The 18,406-nt window shown below is 40.0% G+C and overlaps 3 protein-coding genes across 8 annotated transcripts; 2 read left to right on the top strand and 1 right to left on the bottom strand.

Annotated features, from left to right (window-relative positions):
- The first annotated feature begins 155 nt into the window (after window positions 1-155).
- tws (protein phosphatase 2 regulatory subunit tws) lies at window positions 156-12,621 on the top strand. 6 transcript variants are annotated; one of them, XM_070216274.1, is made up of 5 exons: window positions 156-568; window positions 4,519-4,757; window positions 10,605-10,756; window positions 10,823-11,626; window positions 11,698-12,621. In XM_070216274.1, the coding sequence occupies exons 2-5, from the start codon at window positions 4,583-4,585 to the stop codon at window positions 12,064-12,066; spliced, it is 1,500 nt and encodes a 499-aa protein (XP_070072375.1). In that variant the 5' UTR covers window positions 156-568; window positions 4,519-4,582; the 3' UTR covers window positions 12,067-12,621. The 6 variants fall into 6 exon arrangements, with proteins under 6 accessions (XP_070072375.1, XP_070072374.1, XP_016996843.3 ...); XM_070216273.1 differs by lacking the exon at window positions 156-568 and adding an exon at window positions 4,203-4,327; XM_017141356.3 differs by lacking the exons at window positions 156-568; window positions 4,519-4,757 and adding exons at window positions 5,461-5,538; window positions 6,317-6,671.
- Window positions 12,622-14,339: 1,718 nt separating this feature from the next.
- Window positions 14,340-17,764, top strand: knk (protein Skeletor knk). Its single transcript, XM_017141395.3, has 6 exons — window positions 14,340-14,894; window positions 15,259-15,484; window positions 15,681-16,028; window positions 16,079-16,632; window positions 16,689-16,914; window positions 16,975-17,764. Exons 1-6 carry the CDS (start codon window positions 14,783-14,785, stop codon window positions 17,603-17,605), a joined length of 2,097 nt encoding a protein of 698 aa, XP_016996884.2. The 5' UTR covers window positions 14,340-14,782; the 3' UTR covers window positions 17,606-17,764.
- ATPsynepsilonL (ATP synthase, epsilon subunit-like) lies at window positions 17,687-18,379 on the bottom strand. Its single transcript, XM_017141398.3, has 2 exons — window positions 18,223-18,379; window positions 17,687-18,146 (listed from the first exon to the last, which is right to left on the bottom strand). The coding sequence occupies exon 2, from the start codon at window positions 18,129-18,131 to the stop codon at window positions 17,943-17,945; it is 189 nt and encodes a 62-aa protein (XP_016996887.1). The 5' UTR covers window positions 18,132-18,146; window positions 18,223-18,379; the 3' UTR covers window positions 17,687-17,942.
- Window positions 18,380-18,406: the final 27 nt, after the last annotated feature.

The following is an 18,406-nucleotide window of genomic DNA, read 5'->3' as shown; positions in this document are numbered from 1 at the left end:
ATATATTTTTTTATTTTTTCCAGTACCCATTTAGCTATATCGACCGCCAAGAGCCCGACATCTCTGTTGGGGAGCCAGTGAGAGTGGGCAAAGAAATCATAGGCGCGCATTCGCACGGCGCGTTTCAGTGCTAATTTTAACGTCGCCGCGTTGACTGTTTCGTCTTATTGCCTTATTGCGGTTTCCTTATTTTTCACTTTTCCACTTGCTGCGAGCACTGAATTCAATTTAAATTAGTTTACATTGTGCCTTTGTACGCCTTTTGCCCGTCCAGTGTGATAACAACAATCGAAAGCCAACCGAAGTGCCAAAGAAGTGCAGCGAAATCGGATGTGTAGACAGGAATTTTAACCGTTGCAACTGAAGTAGAAGAAACGATCTCAAAGCGACAAAAATGAACAGAGTATAAAAATACAAATAAAAACGGAAAAAGAAATCAGATTCAGAATTTAAAAATAGCCGAATGCATGGCAAATTATGAGAGATCTAAGGACGGTCAATTAAAATAGTATTCAGTGTTGTCTGTGATTTTTTCGAACTTCTGCAGGTTTTAGAGCAGACTTTGCTGGTGAGTTTTCGGTGTTGGGTTTTAAAAATTTTCTATATTAATAAGCACGCGTGTGGTTTCCATTCAAATGCTACGAATATGGCAAGACAGCTGTTTCAATACCGACCAAAAAAATAATGCTGAAATGCTAAGAGTTTGGCCTGGCCTGTTACGTCAACCTTTTGCGGGGGATTTGGGGTTTCGATGACTGTCTGCTACCATCCGATTCTGATTCTCCAGTTTCTAGCTAGCCTAACGCCCCTATCTGAACCCCCATAAAGGAGGGGGCTGCAAGTCTCACTTGTTGACGTTCTTGGCGGTTTTTGAGGTTAACAACATTTTCAGGCCGCTTTGTTTCGCTCAGAGACAAACAATAAACAACTATTGACTCGCACTGGCCATGTTTAGCGAGCCGACTTACAAACAATTAATAGCTACTATTTTGTCACTTGCTGACTTTTATGCCAAAATATTTGCCTAAGCTGTTCGCATTAGCAAATCGAACAAATTGCTGAAAAACGAAATACAAAAAGCGGCATAGCACGCGCATTTATCTTGATTCCGAATCCATGTGACTATATCATTATTTGCGGGCTTATAATTTGTTTTCCCAACTGGAGTTTGTCAGCTTCTATTTGGTCCTTTACTCATTCGTTTTTTTATTGATACAGTGGGACCTCGCTAATTTTGTGGATTTAAGTCGTATTGTCAAAAAAAATGAAGAAAATATAAATAACAACTAGAAAAAAAATATAACCAAAACTTACCTTAAAAATAATTGAAATAAAATATGACCCAAAGAAGTTCCAATTTCCCTTGCAATTTACTTAAAACCCAAAATTCACCTATTACATTGTGTAATTTAAAGGACATGCAAAGGTTTTCATGTTATAATGCAATTTTCTGGAAAATTCGGTGGGCCGAGTGTTTGTTTTTTTTTTTACCAACGCCCACTGTATGAGGAATATGAGAATATGTTTGTCAAATGCTAATTAGTTTCATTATATCTAGCCGTCACGAGTGAAGTGCGGATGGGGAGTTTGAGGGGCCGTGAAGTGTATTAATTGGATGAGCCGAAACAGTTTGATAAGCACAATATTGCTTGCCATAGATATAATCGGACATATGGTAGCAATCACGTTCGCCCGTCGGAATGTTTATCAATCCTCCCCCCTCCTCCAAAAAAAAAAACACCAGTCCTGCGAACCACCAATGGATGTCAAACTGAAAAGACACTTTGATGGACATATTATAGACAGTTTGGCAAACGAGAGCGTATGAAATGCTAAATATAAACAATGCTAGGTATAACTGAGCCTCTTCCCCGCCATTTCCAGCCCCAATCCCCCACATTAAAGGCAAATTAGGCAAACCAGACGAGAAGGGTTGACAGATCCAAAAATAATCAAAGCAGCAAAGATTTGGCAGGCGTACTGCGTCTACCTGGTTGGACTTTGGATGATGAGTGTGCCAGGAATTGGGAGGTGGGAGTGTGGTCTAAACGGGTCTCGTGTGGCACGTGTTCAGGTGGCTTTAAAACTGTTGGCACACTTATTTTTAGGACCAAAAAGAATTTTAAAAAATTTTTAAAGTTACTTGCTATGTTTAAATCCATTCTATATTATTTATTCAACATTCAATTTACGGAACCGCCTCCATCTAAATCATTTCACCTTCCTTTGATATGCGTAATGCTAAAGTATATTATTCTACACATTTAAAAAATTCGTTTATTTGTCTAATTTTATTTTTGAGTTCCTTTTCCCGCTTCCGCTGGCTGTCTTTGTCATTTCCCGAACAACTAAATCTCGGCATGATATTTTCTTGAAAAATGCGCTATTTGTTTGTTATTGTTTTGGCTTTGTTGCTGCTTCTGATTCTGATTCTGCTGCGATTCGGGGGAAAAGAAAAGCTGGCGCTTGTCTCTGCACCCATTCACATGCCACATACTTTTAATAGACCTTTCATTTCATTTGTTTATTTTCGTATCTCTAGTGTTCTGGCTGTTTATTTTTAGGCTTCAGTGACACCTATGGGAGCACAGTACAAATGGGTTATAATAATTATATTGCTTCATGAGTTCACGTTATAAATATATGCATTTTGTAGAACTAAAAAAATTCCAGTTCTTCATTAAATATATAAAAATACTAGAACAAACAACGAAGTTTTAGGAGAAAATACATTAAAAATTAAAAGGAGCAACAATAATTTGTTTATTGAAAAAACGGGGCGTATACTTAATATTTTAAAAAACGCACTTCTTCCCATTAGACTTTATAGTCTATTGTCGTTCCTCTCACCTAGTGATCACTGTACTTCCCCAACCGAAGAAATGGAAAGATTTTTAATTCGCGATTGCCGCACTCACGTTTCTACGGGTACGCGAGACATTGAAGACGCAGCCCATTAATTGGATTACAATTCTCCGCATTTTCCCTATGTGGTTTTCTTTTGATTTCTTGTTCCGCACGTTGCCGTCTGCTTCTTTCTTCTTGGCCATTAGTCATGCATATGTTGCGGCTCTTCAACTTGTTGCGTACACCCGATTTTGCATATGCCACACCTCGGCCCTTCCTGCCCCCTCTATATAATATCCACATATATGATATATCCCTCCTTTAATGAACGTGGTGGAATTTCGCCTTCATACTGTAACTGTATATCCGTGTTGTGAAAATGTGTGAAATAATTCGTACACAGAAACACATGACATATGTATGAACAGTCGAGGTCAAGAGAATATGGGTGATATTTAAGGCATCCTAAAGGTACGAAATACAAAATGATTTTCCAAGCCAAAATTAATATTTTCTTATCATTAGAACTATTAATTTTCTTATTTAAATTAAAGTTACCAAGCGAAGTTACCAGAACCAACAAGAAATTAATTAATAGTGCTAGTATTATGAAATTCAAGCTACGTTTTTTATTGAGTAATTTATTTGCATATGAATTTTAATTGTAAACAAACCGAACGTCACATTGTTTTGGTTTTAAATGAAGAATTCAATTTATGTACACGTGTATGGTTTAAATAGTTTATAGCAAAACAAAAACAAACATTAAAAACCATTTTATATTGCAGGGTTTTTTAAATATCTGTGACCTTACTTTTATTTGTGTTTACTCCAAAAATTTAATGATTTTTCAACTGTTTGTTTGACTTTCTCTTTTGTAAATATTTTTGGGAATGCCTCGGAAGACGTTATCTGTTTTCATTATTTTGGTATCGCAAAAAGAGGCACAACTATAAATGCGACCACAACGATTTTGAATGTACACATGTCCACGAAAAGCCACATTAAATATGTTTTTGTCTTTTACAATGTTTTGGTTCGGTTCACTGGCTGAAATTTTCCACTCTGACGTTTTCGCGCTGCCTTCAGAGTTCAAACTCAAATATTTGAGCTGGAGATTAGCGAAATTGCCTTTTTGTGTAATTGTTAATTGGAACGCCAGCCAGCAGCCTCTTTGCATTGGGCTATTTACCGGCCCAAAAAATACGAAAAATTCAAAATATTATTTCGACTGCTGCTGATGGAGAGAAATAAATTAAATGGAGATCAATAAAAAAGAAGAGCTAAACCAAAAACGGCGGACACACCTCTTGGCTGAACAAAAAAAAATCAAAAAATCAACCAAAAATTTATTAAACACGAAGGCGGCGGAATTTAATTCAAACCGAAAGCAGATGTTTTGTTCTGCTTTGCACGCAGGCGTAATTTCTAAAGTAAACAAATGACAGGAGACGATTCATTTGCACAACCCATTTGTGCGGTGAGAGGGGGGAAGGCAGGGGGTTCGACAGGTGTTAATTGCCCGACAAATTCAAAAACACGCAGCCCGCTCATGCGATGAAGTCGCAGACTCGGACTCGCAGTCATACTCGTACCCATGCAAACATGCATTATACAACCGGTGTGTGCAGTCGAGACGCTAATAGATTCGACCGTTCAATTTGCTTGCAGATCGTCTAGGCCCGACCCATCGGCACTTGAAGCCACCTCCATACCCTCCGAAAATCTAGTCCCCATGGGTCGCTGGGGCCGGCAGAGTCCGGTGCTGGAGCCACCGGACCCGCAGATGCAGAACACGCCCACTCCGCCCACCCTGCCGCCAAGGACCTTCATGCGGCAGTCGAGCATTACCAAGATCGGCAATATGCTCAATACAGCGATCAATATCAACGGTGCCAAAAAGCCATCAAGTGAGTATAATCCCCAATATTTTATTGTATTTTTTGTAGGTAATGGTCAGTTAATATTTATTCACTTATATTCTAGAATATAAAGAAAAACTCTTCGGCAAAGTCTACACAGTGAGAAGTTTTCATGAACGGTACACTTAAATTGAGAATTTTCTACTCAAAATAAAACCAAGTACTCACTTTAAGTACAAAATACTTACTTTCAGTACCAATTTTTTAAATAAAATACCTTGGAATTGAGTCTTTTTAGAGATTTTTTTTTTCAAAAAACGGGGACAAATAAGAAAGAAACAACATGGTGAAAGAGCTAGGCTTCTTTTTTCAAAATTTGTCCACAAAATCAGTATTTTCTCAAATTGAGAATAATAATACTTAATTTGAGAACGTCAGTCTTCTTGAAAAATTGTCTCTGTGTATCTATTTTGAATTACCGAAAGCTTAAATGGATCAATTTAATTGATATATTTTAACTATGTTTTATATGAGAGGGATATATTATCATTCCATTTATTCTTAATTACCGACATATTTTATATATTCCTTGTTATTTCAAATCTTCCCGCCAATTGGCCGTTAACATTAACATGGGCGATAAAATTGGTGATGGGACTAAAACATCGATTGTCGCCAAAAAAACATCGATGTTTTCATCGATGTTTCTCCACTCGCCAAATGCAACGCCGTTCGCAGCGGCAATTCGGTAGCTTGGAACTCTTATTGTAAAGTGCGAAATTTGCAACAAAATTTGTACTTCCATTTTGCGTTGGATTTATCGCAATCCGTTAGTCACTAACTAAGTTAAAACAGCGAGCGGAGCGTGCGGGAGTGGTCCGGCAGCCGTGTAAATAGTCCCAAAGTGCGTGCGGAGGCGAAAATCGAGCGGAATGCCGCTGTGCAAATCCAAAAGCCACACTTACTCGCATTAATATTACGACGCAACGACGAAGCAGTGCAGCAAAAGAGGCGGCAAAAACGGGAAGAAGAGGCAGCGCGCAGAATGTGAATCGGAAACAGAATCAGAAAACAGAAGCTTTTTTTGGTCGTCATTTTGGCAATATTTGATATTCGACTGCGAATACTCGGTGGTAAAATTAAGCCGAGCACAGGAGTTGCAATTCTATCCTGGTTAGATCACGCGGTTTTCGCTCGCAGGCGTAAAATAATAAGGCAACTATTTGGTGTTTCCATTTTGAAGGTTAGATTTCGCATATATTTTTTGCTCGGAATTCGCGATAAAACAAAGAGACAAAGCAGGCGGCGCAAACGTGTACGTGTGGCTGCCTCTGTACATGTGTGTGTGTGTTTCGTATTTGTTTGGCAAAATGCAATAAATAATAATAATTGTGGATTAAGTGGCAAATATCTCGTTTTATCGGTGTGAAGTAATTTTTTGTATTCGCTCACAACCACCGGCTGCACTCGCTCTCTCTCTTTCGCTCGCACACACACACACACGGACTCAACACATGCATGTATAAAACGCACGCCAAAATTCTGCCGCTGCGCTGCCGCCGCTGACGTCGTCGTGAAAAAAATTATAATTTCCCCTACCTTTGCAGTTCTTTCTTCCCCTCTACGTGCTTAAGTTGTGCTTAACAAAAAAATACCTAATTAACAAAGGATTCAAATGCATATACAACAACAGAAACCAAAGTGTAATCAAAGGAATAAGTGAAGAGTTGAAAATCGCGCTCAGCTTTGAAACTCCAAAACGGCAGCTACGACAACAACAACACCACCCGCGTGAGACAGAGACGGAGCTAGAGCGCGAGCGCAGCTCCTTGGGCCATCTTTTGTTCTTGTTATTTTTGTTGTCGCTCCGTTTTTCGTCGCTTTCAGTGCTGTTGTTGTAGTTGTTGTTGCTGCGGCTGCTTAAAAATCGACGCAAACTGTTCAACTGAACTGTCATGGCCGGTAAGTTTAATTCTCTCTCCTGCTCTGCTGCTCTCCTGCCCGCCTCCCGCTCTTCGCGTTCGTCACTCGCTTTTTGTGTGGGAACTGCCAACTTTATTTGAATACCCTGTAATCGGGTGATATAGTTTTTCGGATTTTTAAATTATTTTTTTTTGTTATATTAACTATAGGTAGTAATCTTTAAATTTTATTTAAATCTAGCAAAAAACATTTTTAGTTCGAATAATAAGGAGTATCCTTTAAGTCCTATCAATTTTCTTTTTAATATTGTAACAATTCTTACTTTTTCTAACAAAGTTTAACACGATCAATCAAAACATTCCGAAAAACCATCATAGTATTCACAAGGCCGCATTTGGAATAAGTGCAAGGTTTGGCATTTCCTCGATCTATTTTCGCTTTCTGAACATTTTGATGTTGGCATTAAAATCGCCCAAACAGCCGATAAACAAATTCAGTGAGAAGTAAACAAACTAGTCAAAAGTCTCGAATGCGTTAATCGAAAAACAACTTTTCCCTATCAACTAGCATTGATCTTTGCACTTGAACGAAACGCCGCCAGCGACGTGAGCGGCATGCAAAAAATAAAGAGCAGAAAAATTGACAGGCCCCCGCCGCCCCTTATACGGTTTTTTTTTTCTAAACAAATGCCCGCCCCCGCCCTCCAATTGCATTATCTATTTGAAAAAGCCAGATGGAAGTAAAGCAACTCGTAAAGGTAAAGCACGATTCGTTACGAAAACAGTGTGCATCCGATAAGAGGATCTGAACAAACACAGAGTTAGCTGTACCTACAAATCTGATAAAAGGCGTTGTAGTTGATTACGCATTTCTTTACTTTTTATAATACCAAGGGCCTTAATTTTTTTTTGTTTTGAAACTTATGTTTTAAATTTATTATGTTTTTCCTTGAACATCTTTCTTTTCGTATATTTTTAAATCAACAGGTAATATTTTTTAAGTTTTTCTTTTGAATTATTTTGGTTGACCCCAAATAATCCTTATTTTCTAATATGTAATGTCCTTCTGCAAGAGTATAAAATTGATTTCGTGCACACATGCTCGATACAACGACACAATTGGCATAATTAAATAATAAACAATTGCACAAGTGCTGAGAATGCGGCGTACAAATTGGTTCGGTCAATAGATATAGAGCCCTCTAAACTGGATCGTGTTTTTTGCCATGTGCAAATTGAGTTAAAGTCGCAATGGACCAAAGGAAACCCCTTCCACCCCCTCTATTTTATTCAATTCCCCAGTACGATGTTCCCAGACAACGTGACGTCGCCCAGGTTTCTAGATTCTTTTCGTCGCTTCATGTGATGTATGCAAAATTATTTGGCAATTTTATATGCAGTGTCTGAGTGATTTCTTGAATAGTGTATCTGCAAGATACGCACAAGTGGGCATGGACATCTCCTAATGGCCTGAAGATGTAGAGGGGTTCAACAAGACAATGTCGCCGAACAGACATTACATAAGTTTATGATGTTCTGGCCCGAGACACTCGCTTGTCATATGAAAAGCGGAGATTTTGAGAGGGTTAAGTAAAGAGGGGCGGATTGATGTGTGTCTTAGATTAGATTGGATATGGTAATTGACGGGGGAACGGCGAGGTGCTATAGGAACGAACGTTAAGGCTCTTTTGTGCTCAATTTGCAATGCAAACTCAAATTGACCAAGAAGCCAAACAAGCTGAGATCATAACTAAACAGTAAATCAATTATCGATTAGGTGGGGCTTGAACTATTGAGTTTTCTCGGTATATTTTACACTATAAATGGGCTAAAATATTTTATTTTTTCTGCTATAGTACAAAACTTTTCTTGAATCAATCTTGGCTGCCCCTTCCCAAAATACTTACCCTCGTTAATAATCCCTAACCAATATTCTTAATTGCTCAGTGGTTCAGTCATGCATACAAATCATTTCTCTAACGCTTTCCTTTGAGGAAACTTATCCAACTGGGCTGCCAAAAAAGGATTTCCCTGCCTGCTGTTTATTTGCCCCTTTTCCCATTTTCACCTTGCCTTCTGTTTTCTGTATTTGTCAGTCAATCAGTCCGTTCCGCCATTCTCTAGGTCGTTCAGTTGTTCCTCTCTATAGCGTATATAGACTGAAACCGTGATATTGTAGATAGTGCAGTGGAAAGGGGATGGAGAGCTAGCTAGAGCTTTCGGCTTAGCGGCGACATCGCGTGGTTGTGTTAAATAATTGTGTCAATATTTGAGTTTCATTATTTTGTTCCATTTTGCGGGCGCTCATGAAAATCTACTTATCTCTTTATGTACGTTTATATACGATCTAACAAAAAAATAACCGAGCAAGCAACCCAGCGAGAGCAGTTTTATTTTGTCTTATTTTTTCTCATCTAGGAAATCCTAGCAAAGAATTCTTTTCTAATTATTCGATATTTTTGCGAGTCTTTTTAATTAATTTGTGTTGTTGAATACAAATAAATAAAATAAATGTATGATAAACAGCTTTATAAATGTTTTGAATGTCAAATTTGTTCTTTATTTCTAGCAGAACAAGATTTTAGTTATTTTAATTTAATATTTAAAATTTTCCATTTATTACGAAACTTTTGTTTTCATTTGCACATTTACTTCGGGTTCAATGACTCAACAACTTTAAATGGCTGTGTGCATTTGCGTGGGCGGGTGCGAAACTCACATATCATAGGGATCTAAAAATAGTATCGTAATGCCGAGAAATATCAGCAAAAACGACCGAGTTATGACTGACTAATTGGGCGACTGCCTTTGATCCTATTACAGTGCAGGGGGAGTAAATAGTGGGAATAAATACAATTGCTGCGCCTCGTCAATCACTTCACATCATGACGTCGTCAATGGCAGCAGGCAGGAAAAAGCCAACAGACTGCCAACAGCCAGCGGATAATGAGGTCACAACACATGGGACTGGGCTGGGCAAGGGCTGTGCCAAAGAAATCAAACAAACAAAGCCCAATGAATATTTGGGAATGATGAAAAAATTGCCAAAATTCGCAAACAGCCCCAGAAGCATGGGGACCAAAAACAAAAAGTCAGTGGCAGATACAAAACGAAAACGTGTACGATGGGATTGACAAACATTTTTAATTTAACTAAAAATACATTTATTACAATGTCGGCATGGCCACAAGTTATATTATTAATTAATTGAATACATATTATTTTAGAAAACTTTTGTGAACGCTGCTCTGCAGTGCATCCTATTTAGCTTATTATATTTCTAGAAATATTGTATACATTTTTTTCCAAAATATTTCAAATATAGCATAGGATTTTACTAAAAAGCCATAGTTTTAAATGGTAATTTGCTGATAACCATATTTATTTGGAAGTATACCACTGTCAATGAAAAGGGAAATACATTTTCCAAATGAAATGCTCCCATTATGGAATAGCAGTGTATAAAGTGGGGTTTCGAATAAGGAGGACAGCAGCAACGTCATCGTTTACACAACGTACCGCAATCGCTAAAAGTGGCTGTGCAGAGAGAATTGACAAACAACGGGGGAGGGGTGTGGATGTGGATGTGGGCTAAAAGCAGCGAGAACAGGGAAACGGAAAGAATATTTGGCCAAGAGCTTAAAGGGCTTTAAAGTGTTGCCTATCATGGCCCAGACGACGACGACTACGACGACGGCGACCAGTGTGGAAGGCCGAGTATGGCGTCATTAGCAAATATTTGGGCAGGCCCAGGATATCGTCGTCATAGTTGTCCTTTCTCTCACTGCCTATTGATTGTGGGCATACAACCCATACATATGTATTTTGAGAGTAAATCAAATGTTACATTTACTTTCCTGAGCTGCCTTTACAGTTTACAGTCCAATCGAATTGGCATTCAGCGAATCGAACTCGAGCTGGCCGAAAGTGTCAACTCGCATACTCATCATTTGGTCCTGCTCGGTCTTTTCAGGTAATGGAGAGGCGTCCTGGTGCTTCTCACAGATTAAAGGCGCCCTAGACGATGATGTCACGGATGCGGACATCATATCCTGCGTGGAATTTAATCACGATGGCGAGCTGCTGGCCACTGGTGACAAGGGCGGTCGCGTCGTCATCTTTCAGGTGAGTCTGAAGGTCTGAGTCCTTTATGCAACCGTCATTGAACTAACCAAATTCCCCCAATTGCAGCGTGATCCTGCCTCTAAAGCCGCCAATCCGAGACGCGGCGAATACAATGTCTATTCGACATTCCAATCGCACGAGCCCGAGTTCGATTACCTCAAGTCGCTGGAGATTGAGGAGAAGATCAACAAGATTCGGTGGCTGCAACAGAAGAATCCCGTGCACTTTCTGCTCTCGACCAACGACAAGACGGTCAAGTTGTGGAAGGTCAGTGAGCGCGACAAGTCGTTCGAGGGCTACAACACAAAGGAGGAGAACGGACTGATCCGGGATCCACAGAATGTGACGGCCCTGCGAGTGCCCTCCGTGAAGCAGATTCCGCTGCTGGTGGAGGCCTCGCCGCGGCGCACCTTCGCCAATGCACACACCTATCACATCAATTCAATTAGTGTTAACTCGGATCAGGAGACCTTCTTGTCGGCCGACGACCTGCGCATCAATCTCTGGCATTTGGAGGTGGTCAACCAGAGCTACAACATCGTCGACATCAAGCCAACCAACATGGAGGAGCTAACGGAGGTGATCACGGCGGCCGAATTCCATCCGACCGAGTGCAATGTGTTTGTGTACTCGAGCTCAAAGGGCACAATACGATTATGTGATATGCGATCGGCGGCGCTATGCGACCGGCACAGCAAACAGTTTGAGGAGCCAGAGAATCCAACGAATCGTAGCTTCTTCAGCGAAATAATTAGCTCCATCAGCGATGTGAAGCTTAGCAACTCGGGTCGCTACATGATCTCCAGGGATTACTTGAGCATCAAGGTGTGGGATCTGCACATGGAAACCAAGCCCATTGAGACCTATCCGGTTAGTTTTTAGACCTGCAGATTAGAGTACTTCTTTGGAACCCCCACTAACGTAACGTTCTTGCTCCATAGGTCCATGAATACCTGCGCGCCAAGCTGTGCTCGCTGTACGAGAACGACTGCATCTTCGACAAGTTCGAGTGCTGTTGGAATGGCAAGGACAGCTCGATAATGACCGGAAGCTACAACAACTTCTTCCGCGTTTTCGATCGGAACTCGAAAAAGGATGTCACGCTGGAGGCGTCCAGGGACATTATCAAGCCGAAGACGGTGCTGAAGCCACGGAAAGTTTGCACTGGCGGCAAACGAAAGAAGGACGAGATCAGCGTGGACTGTCTCGACTTCAACAAGAAGATTCTGCACACCGCCTGGCATCCCGAAGAAAATATCATCGCCGTGGCTGCGACCAATAACCTATTCATATTTCAGGATAAATTTTAGCCAACACTCTTCACAAGAACCACACCATACGCCACAATCACACCAGCAACTATAACTACAGAAACACCAACAACTACGAACACGCCTCATTCTAATGTTAAATCTTTCAGTTTGTTTCAAAAGCGTTTTCAAATTTCACTTGCAATTAAATTGTTCGCCTAACACCATTACCTCAGGCCACCTCTCATCCACGCCCCTTTTTCCCCCAACCTCCTCCCGCCCTCCCCGAAAACCAAATTCAACAAAAGAACCCTACATCATATATACATAATGCCATAGCAAAAGCTTTGTAATGTATTTTTGCGCTAAGTGCGTATAACGAGAAACAAAATCAGAAGCTTAAGAGAAGGAAACAAATTTTTATACATAACATTTATAAATAGTGAAGCGTAAATTTGATTTCTTGTAGCGCAATTCAAAAGAAAAAATCACAGTAAGAGTAATATTAATGATAGCTATTGATTTTCCCGAACATTTTTGTAAAATTAGCGCAAGCGCCGAAGTATTTGTAATAAAAGATAATAATATACAACATAAAAAACAACATTAAATGCATACTGTAATATTTTTTCTGTTCGCTTGTTAAGTTTACGATGAAAAGTCAAGAAACCTATGCGCCCTTTTTGCTCTTCTTTATAAATATAGACTAATCACGAATTTTCGATTGTTTATTCGTTTGACAATGTTCATTCCATGCAAAAAGAGACGATGAAACGCGGTGCTCATCGATCGACTATGTCTCATTTTAAATCTCATCAACAACACGTCAGCAATCGAACAGCCGGAAGTTGCCTCAGTCAAAACAATTCAAAATGCTCATTTAAACACTTTAAATCACTAAGAATCCAATCCTAGATCAGAAGGCAGAAGTCAAAGAAGAGGCAAACGCGGAAAAAGTATGAAATAAATGCATTGATAACGAATGCATCGCAGTAAAAATTATACATACATATACATAAAAAAACGCAGCCTAAGTTTAAAATACAATTTAGTGTTCTCAATTCGTATAATTTAATATCTATCTAAAATGAGAAAAAAAAAGAAAACACTATTTTTATACGCTACATTTAAGCTAAGTATTGCTACTTTTAGTTCAACTATGCGTGCGTGCGTCCAAGACCAATTCTCACATATAGTCTGCCTGCCCCTCGGCCCCGCCCCCTTTTTCATCGGTCAACGACTTTTCCAGCCCGTCTATTGTTTTGTAAAGTTTCTTTTACCCATTGTCATGTTTTCCATAAAGAAATATAAACAAACTGAACCATTTTTATAGGTTATCTAGTGTCTAGTGTTAACAAAAAAGAAAAAAACAAAAAAAATATATAAACACAAACCATAAATGAAAGTAAAAGTAAATAAATAAACGATGCGCTGAAAATGTTAAACGGAAAAACTCTGAAAATGTATGGCAGCAAGTTCAAAACACTGAAATGTAAACGCATAAAATGATGAAATAAAAACTAAAACAACATAAATTGTGCTTCTTATGAGAATAATGATACATTAATAATATTGTATTTTCAATAAACTAGTTATACGATAACGAAGAGTGCAGCAGAAAAGCAGATATAGAAGAGAACCTTAATTGTTTAGAAAATAAGAATTCATTAAAAATTGGTTTAGACCTTGAGTGAAAATACCACTTTTCCAGACTTTCGATATAACTGTTTTGGTTGCAAGTTTCTTCTCAGTTTACCCTCTTATTCAATTTTGTTTGCAACGCACATATTTATTCATTAATCTTTGACATGCCTTTTTGTAAATAAAATCGCAACCACAAAAGAGAGAACTTAAAACTTCAAAACATTATTCATTAAATGAAATAAAATCCAAAGCAGTCGAGTAGAGAAACTGTTGCAATTGCTGTTCAAATGGAAATGCAAACAGACAACAAATTGCAATTGATTAGTTTTAAAAACATTAATTGAATTGCTATTCAAAATAAAGATCTAATAAAAGCAAACTTAAGGATAAAGTTTAGTTTTGCAAGCAAGAAAATTGAGAGAAATAATTCAAATGTGTTTTAGTAGGGATACAAGGTGGGGAAATATTTTTTTTTTAAATTTTAAAACAAATTTAGTATTATTTTTTTTGTTATTTTTCGAAGCTCTGAAGCACACCTCGCATAGTTCGAATGCAGGGAGTACCGTTATGGGAACTCTTGGCCATTTCAATGCCAATCACGCATGCGCACGGCCATAAAGAGAGGCGGAGAGCAGTGCTCACTTAACATGGCCAAGACGTTGGAACTCCGAAAGAAACCTACGCCGAAATAACGGCGGCTTAAAGTCTCAGTTTACTCCGATCGGTTGGACAGTGCGGTTCGTTTTTGATTTCGGCTTCAAGCGAGAGCCACGGAAAAAGTAAAATATATAAAAAAAAAACGCCGGAACTGCTGCCTAAACCTGTTTTGGCCAAGTGAATACAACAACAATAACAGCGAAAACGCATGCAAGTGACGAAACGACCTTAAGCAAAAGCAAGAAAAAATTAAAAATAATTCACTTGGCTCTCAATTAAAAATATTTTACATATATATTTGGAAACCGCAGGAGGTTCAGTGACGCACAAGACCAGTGAAAACCCCAAAATGCAAAATGCTGCTGCGTGAATAAGCGGGCAAGATAATATCGATTCAAGTATTGAAAAAAATCAAACGTGGCTTAGGAAGTGGGAGTGGAGGAAACAAGACCGGGCCAAAAGAGAAAGAGATACAATGACATTGAGCAACAAAAACAAAGGAGGCGGCAGCAATGTTCTTTGTCTGCGATTGCAGCGGCAATTATTGCTGGTTGTTGTAACGCTTTTCCTGCTTTTGCCCGCCGCCCGTGAGTTTGAAAAACCTATTAAAATGCAATCTTAAAAAAGAAACAAGCAAAACAAGGCAAACTGCGAAAGAAAGAGAAATTTTCATTGGCGTTACGATCGAGACGGGGCGAAAACAAATTCACTTTCGTGTAAAACTAGAGAAACTGGTCTAGTCTTGGATCTGTCTCGCAGAGCGCCCGCCAGGCGGCGCCACCTGGCCCAGTGGCAGTAAATCAGAAGCCCAAATTGTTGGCCTATTAGTCAGAGCGAAAAATTCAAAACGAGTTTGTTGTCACAGTCTTTCGTTTTGCCATTTGTTTTCTTTTGTTTTTTTTTTTAATATTACCGGTTAATAGAGTTCTTAACAAATTATTATCTAATTAGTGGCCCAGGGCGAAGAGGAGGAGGAAGGGCCGTATCGCGGAAAATACCTGGGAAAACTCAACTCGTACCATCATCAGGTGTCCGGCGATGTGTACGCCGTAAATGAGTACACCTTCTTGATTGTGGGCTTCAACTATGACGGCAACGGGGCGGATACGTTCTTTTGGTCGGGCGCCAGCAATCGTCCTGGTCCTCAGGGATTTATTGTGCCCGATGAATTTGGCAAGTAAGTAAATTGGTTATCAATTATTAAAAAAAATATGTTTACATTTGATCAGATTAATATAATAAAATACATTTAAAAATTCAAACAAAATTCTTTGTATAATTTTACTCAGTGGCAAAAAGAATTAGTAAAATAATTAACAAAAGATTGAAACGCAGTTGAAAATATAACAAATTATAATTTATTTATATCGTAGAACTAACATCCTGGATCGCTATCACAACAAGGACTTCACACTGTCTCTGCCGGATCGAAAAAAGATAACGGAAATCAAATGGCTGGCGGTCTACGACCTGAGCAGTCAGAACAACTTTGGGGATGTCTATATTCCCGAGGAATTCGAACCACCGATGGCCCAGTTGGGCGGAACCTTCTCCAAGCGCAGCCACAATGTGAGCAGCAGCAGCATCGAGATCCTGGACTCGAAGACCATTCGCATCAAGGACTTTACCTACGACGGGCGTGGCAAGCGCACCTTTTTCTGGACGGGAGTGGGCGCACAGCCTTCAAGTCGAGGAAGCAAGCTGCCCGATGAGCGGGGATAGTAAGTAATTAGAGAGAATCATAGGATCTAATAATTAATCTATTTTACAGCCTCGATCCGATTAGGAAATACAACAAGGAGACTATTGAACTGGAGCTGCCGGGTGATAAGACCATCTTTGACATCGATTGGATTAGTGTTTACGATGTGGCCGATAATGAGAACTACGGCCATGTCCTGATCAACGATGGATTGAATGTTCCACCCTCCCTGGTGAAAGTTACCCCCTATATATTCTCACTGCCCAATTGCAGGCAGCTGCACAAGGATTTGCAAGTGTCCTGGGAGGTTTTCGGGCCGCAGATCACATTTCAACTATCCGGCCAGGTGGCTGCCAACGATTACATGTCCTTCGGCATATCCGGTTCGGATGTGTCCAGTCAGATGATTGGCTCTGATGTGGTGGTGGCCTACATAGACGAAATCAGAGGCTACACCGTGGACTACAACATCACTTCGCTGGCGCCTTGCGTTCAGGTCTTGGGTCAAAACAAAGGAGTTTGCCGGGACGATGTGGTCGGTGGATTGGATAGCTTCCAGTTGAATACATATAGCCGCAAGGATGGCATCAATACGATTAGTTTCAGGCGGACCCTTATTTCATGTATGTAATATGTTATATTTTAATATTAATTTTCCTAATGGTTTTCCTCATTTCAGCTGATAGTGGTGATAAAGAGATATTTCTAGATCGCAGCAACTACGTGGTTTGGGCCTTTGGCCAGTTGGATTCCAACAACGAGCCCGCCTTTCACACTTACTATCCCAAGAGCGATATCGTAATAGATTTTAACACCACGGAACCGGTCAACGATTGCTTTGCATTCACCAAGAAAATGGAGACTCCGCCACCGCAGTTGTGGGAGCGAACCAGAATCACAGATGCGTAAGGATCATGTCCCTATAACAGAAGAAATATAAATATAACTCATGTTTTACTTTTTAGAACTGTGCGCACCTTCAATGCCTATTTGGGACCCTCTGGAGGCCTTCGTGGCTATCAGGGACTGACTGGTCATGTTTCCAGTGGCCTGGCCTGGTACATCAATGGCTATATGATCCCAGAGCTCTACCTAAAACGTGGTCTGACCTACACTTTCAAGGTCAGGGGTGGTAATAACCCCCACTCCCCCGAGCACTACCATCCGTTGGTCATCACCGATGATCCTCAGGGCGGCTACGATCGTTTGTCGGATGCCAAACAAAGTGAGATTCGTGTTTTGGCTGGCGTGGAGTTCACCAGAAGGGGCAGGCCCAAGCCCACGGCTGCTGGTCCGCTGTGCTTGTCCAGATATCCTCCTAGCTACGATCGTCGTCTGGATGATAACTTCCCCACTTTCAAGAAGTTCAACCGATCGCTGATCACCGAGTGTGTGGATGAGGCACCGGCTCTGTTGGAAATCACACCGAATATCACTTGGCCGGATACCGTGTACTACAACTCCTTTACCCACGGTAATATGGGCTGGAAGATTCACATCGTGGACAGCTACACCAATCTGAGGAGTGGAGCAAAGGCCACCGTATCCTGGTCCTTATGCATCATCCTGCTGCCTTGGCTGGTGCTTCAGAACTGACTGTTTTCTTAGATTCTCCTATTTAGTGTCTTAGTCTAAATTAAGCAGTCACAATCTATGTATTTAATACGCGTGTGTAGAATGTATGCTCAATGTTGTGTATATTATTATTTAAATGATATTTATACAGAACTGTGTTGTACTTTAGAATGAAAGAAATGCGTGGATTTTCTGGTCCTGCATAATCTTAGAAATCTTGAATGGTAAGAGATTTCTATAGATTGACAGATAGATGATGTAAGATGGAGTGGTTTTAGAGTGATTTAAATTTTTGTTTCGGTTTTGTGGAAGATTTCGAAGATATGGAATGAAATTTGCCATGTGGCCACATAAGCATTTATGATTGGGGTTCCTCCTTCTTTCGCGGCACTGGCTTTCCGTTCTTCCAGGGAGTAAACTGGACATGGCTTATGTTTCGCTTGGCGGCCTCGGCACGAAGCTCCGAACGGAGGGCCTCACGCACCACGCGGGCCGCAATGTTGGAATACTGGATATAGGTAAGTCCTGCATCTCTCCAGACTTTCATCTTGCAATTTACCGTCTGTATAGAATGTTTTAAGAAATAAGTAAAATAATTGTGCTCAAGACTTGCAGTTTTCTGCGTTAAGGGAATTTACCTGCTTACGGAGTGAATAACAAGGATCTGAAATAGTACGGTTACGCCTAGATGCAACAGGATGGATTTTTTTAATTATATGAAATATTTAGCTGCTCTTATTAAGAACTTATTTCCTTGAATCACGTTTGTAGAATGACAAAGCACGTTGCACATTTCTTTTTCAGCCCAGGGATACCGAACAA

This window comes from Drosophila takahashii, chromosome 3R, assembly GCF_030179915.1.
Source record: "Drosophila takahashii strain IR98-3 E-12201 chromosome 3R, DtakHiC1v2, whole genome shotgun sequence".
Taxonomy (NCBI): Eukaryota; Metazoa; Arthropoda; class Insecta; order Diptera; family Drosophilidae; genus Drosophila; species Drosophila takahashii.
Note: the sequence above shows the minus strand (reverse complement) of the source record. Positions and strands in the feature narration are given on the sequence as shown.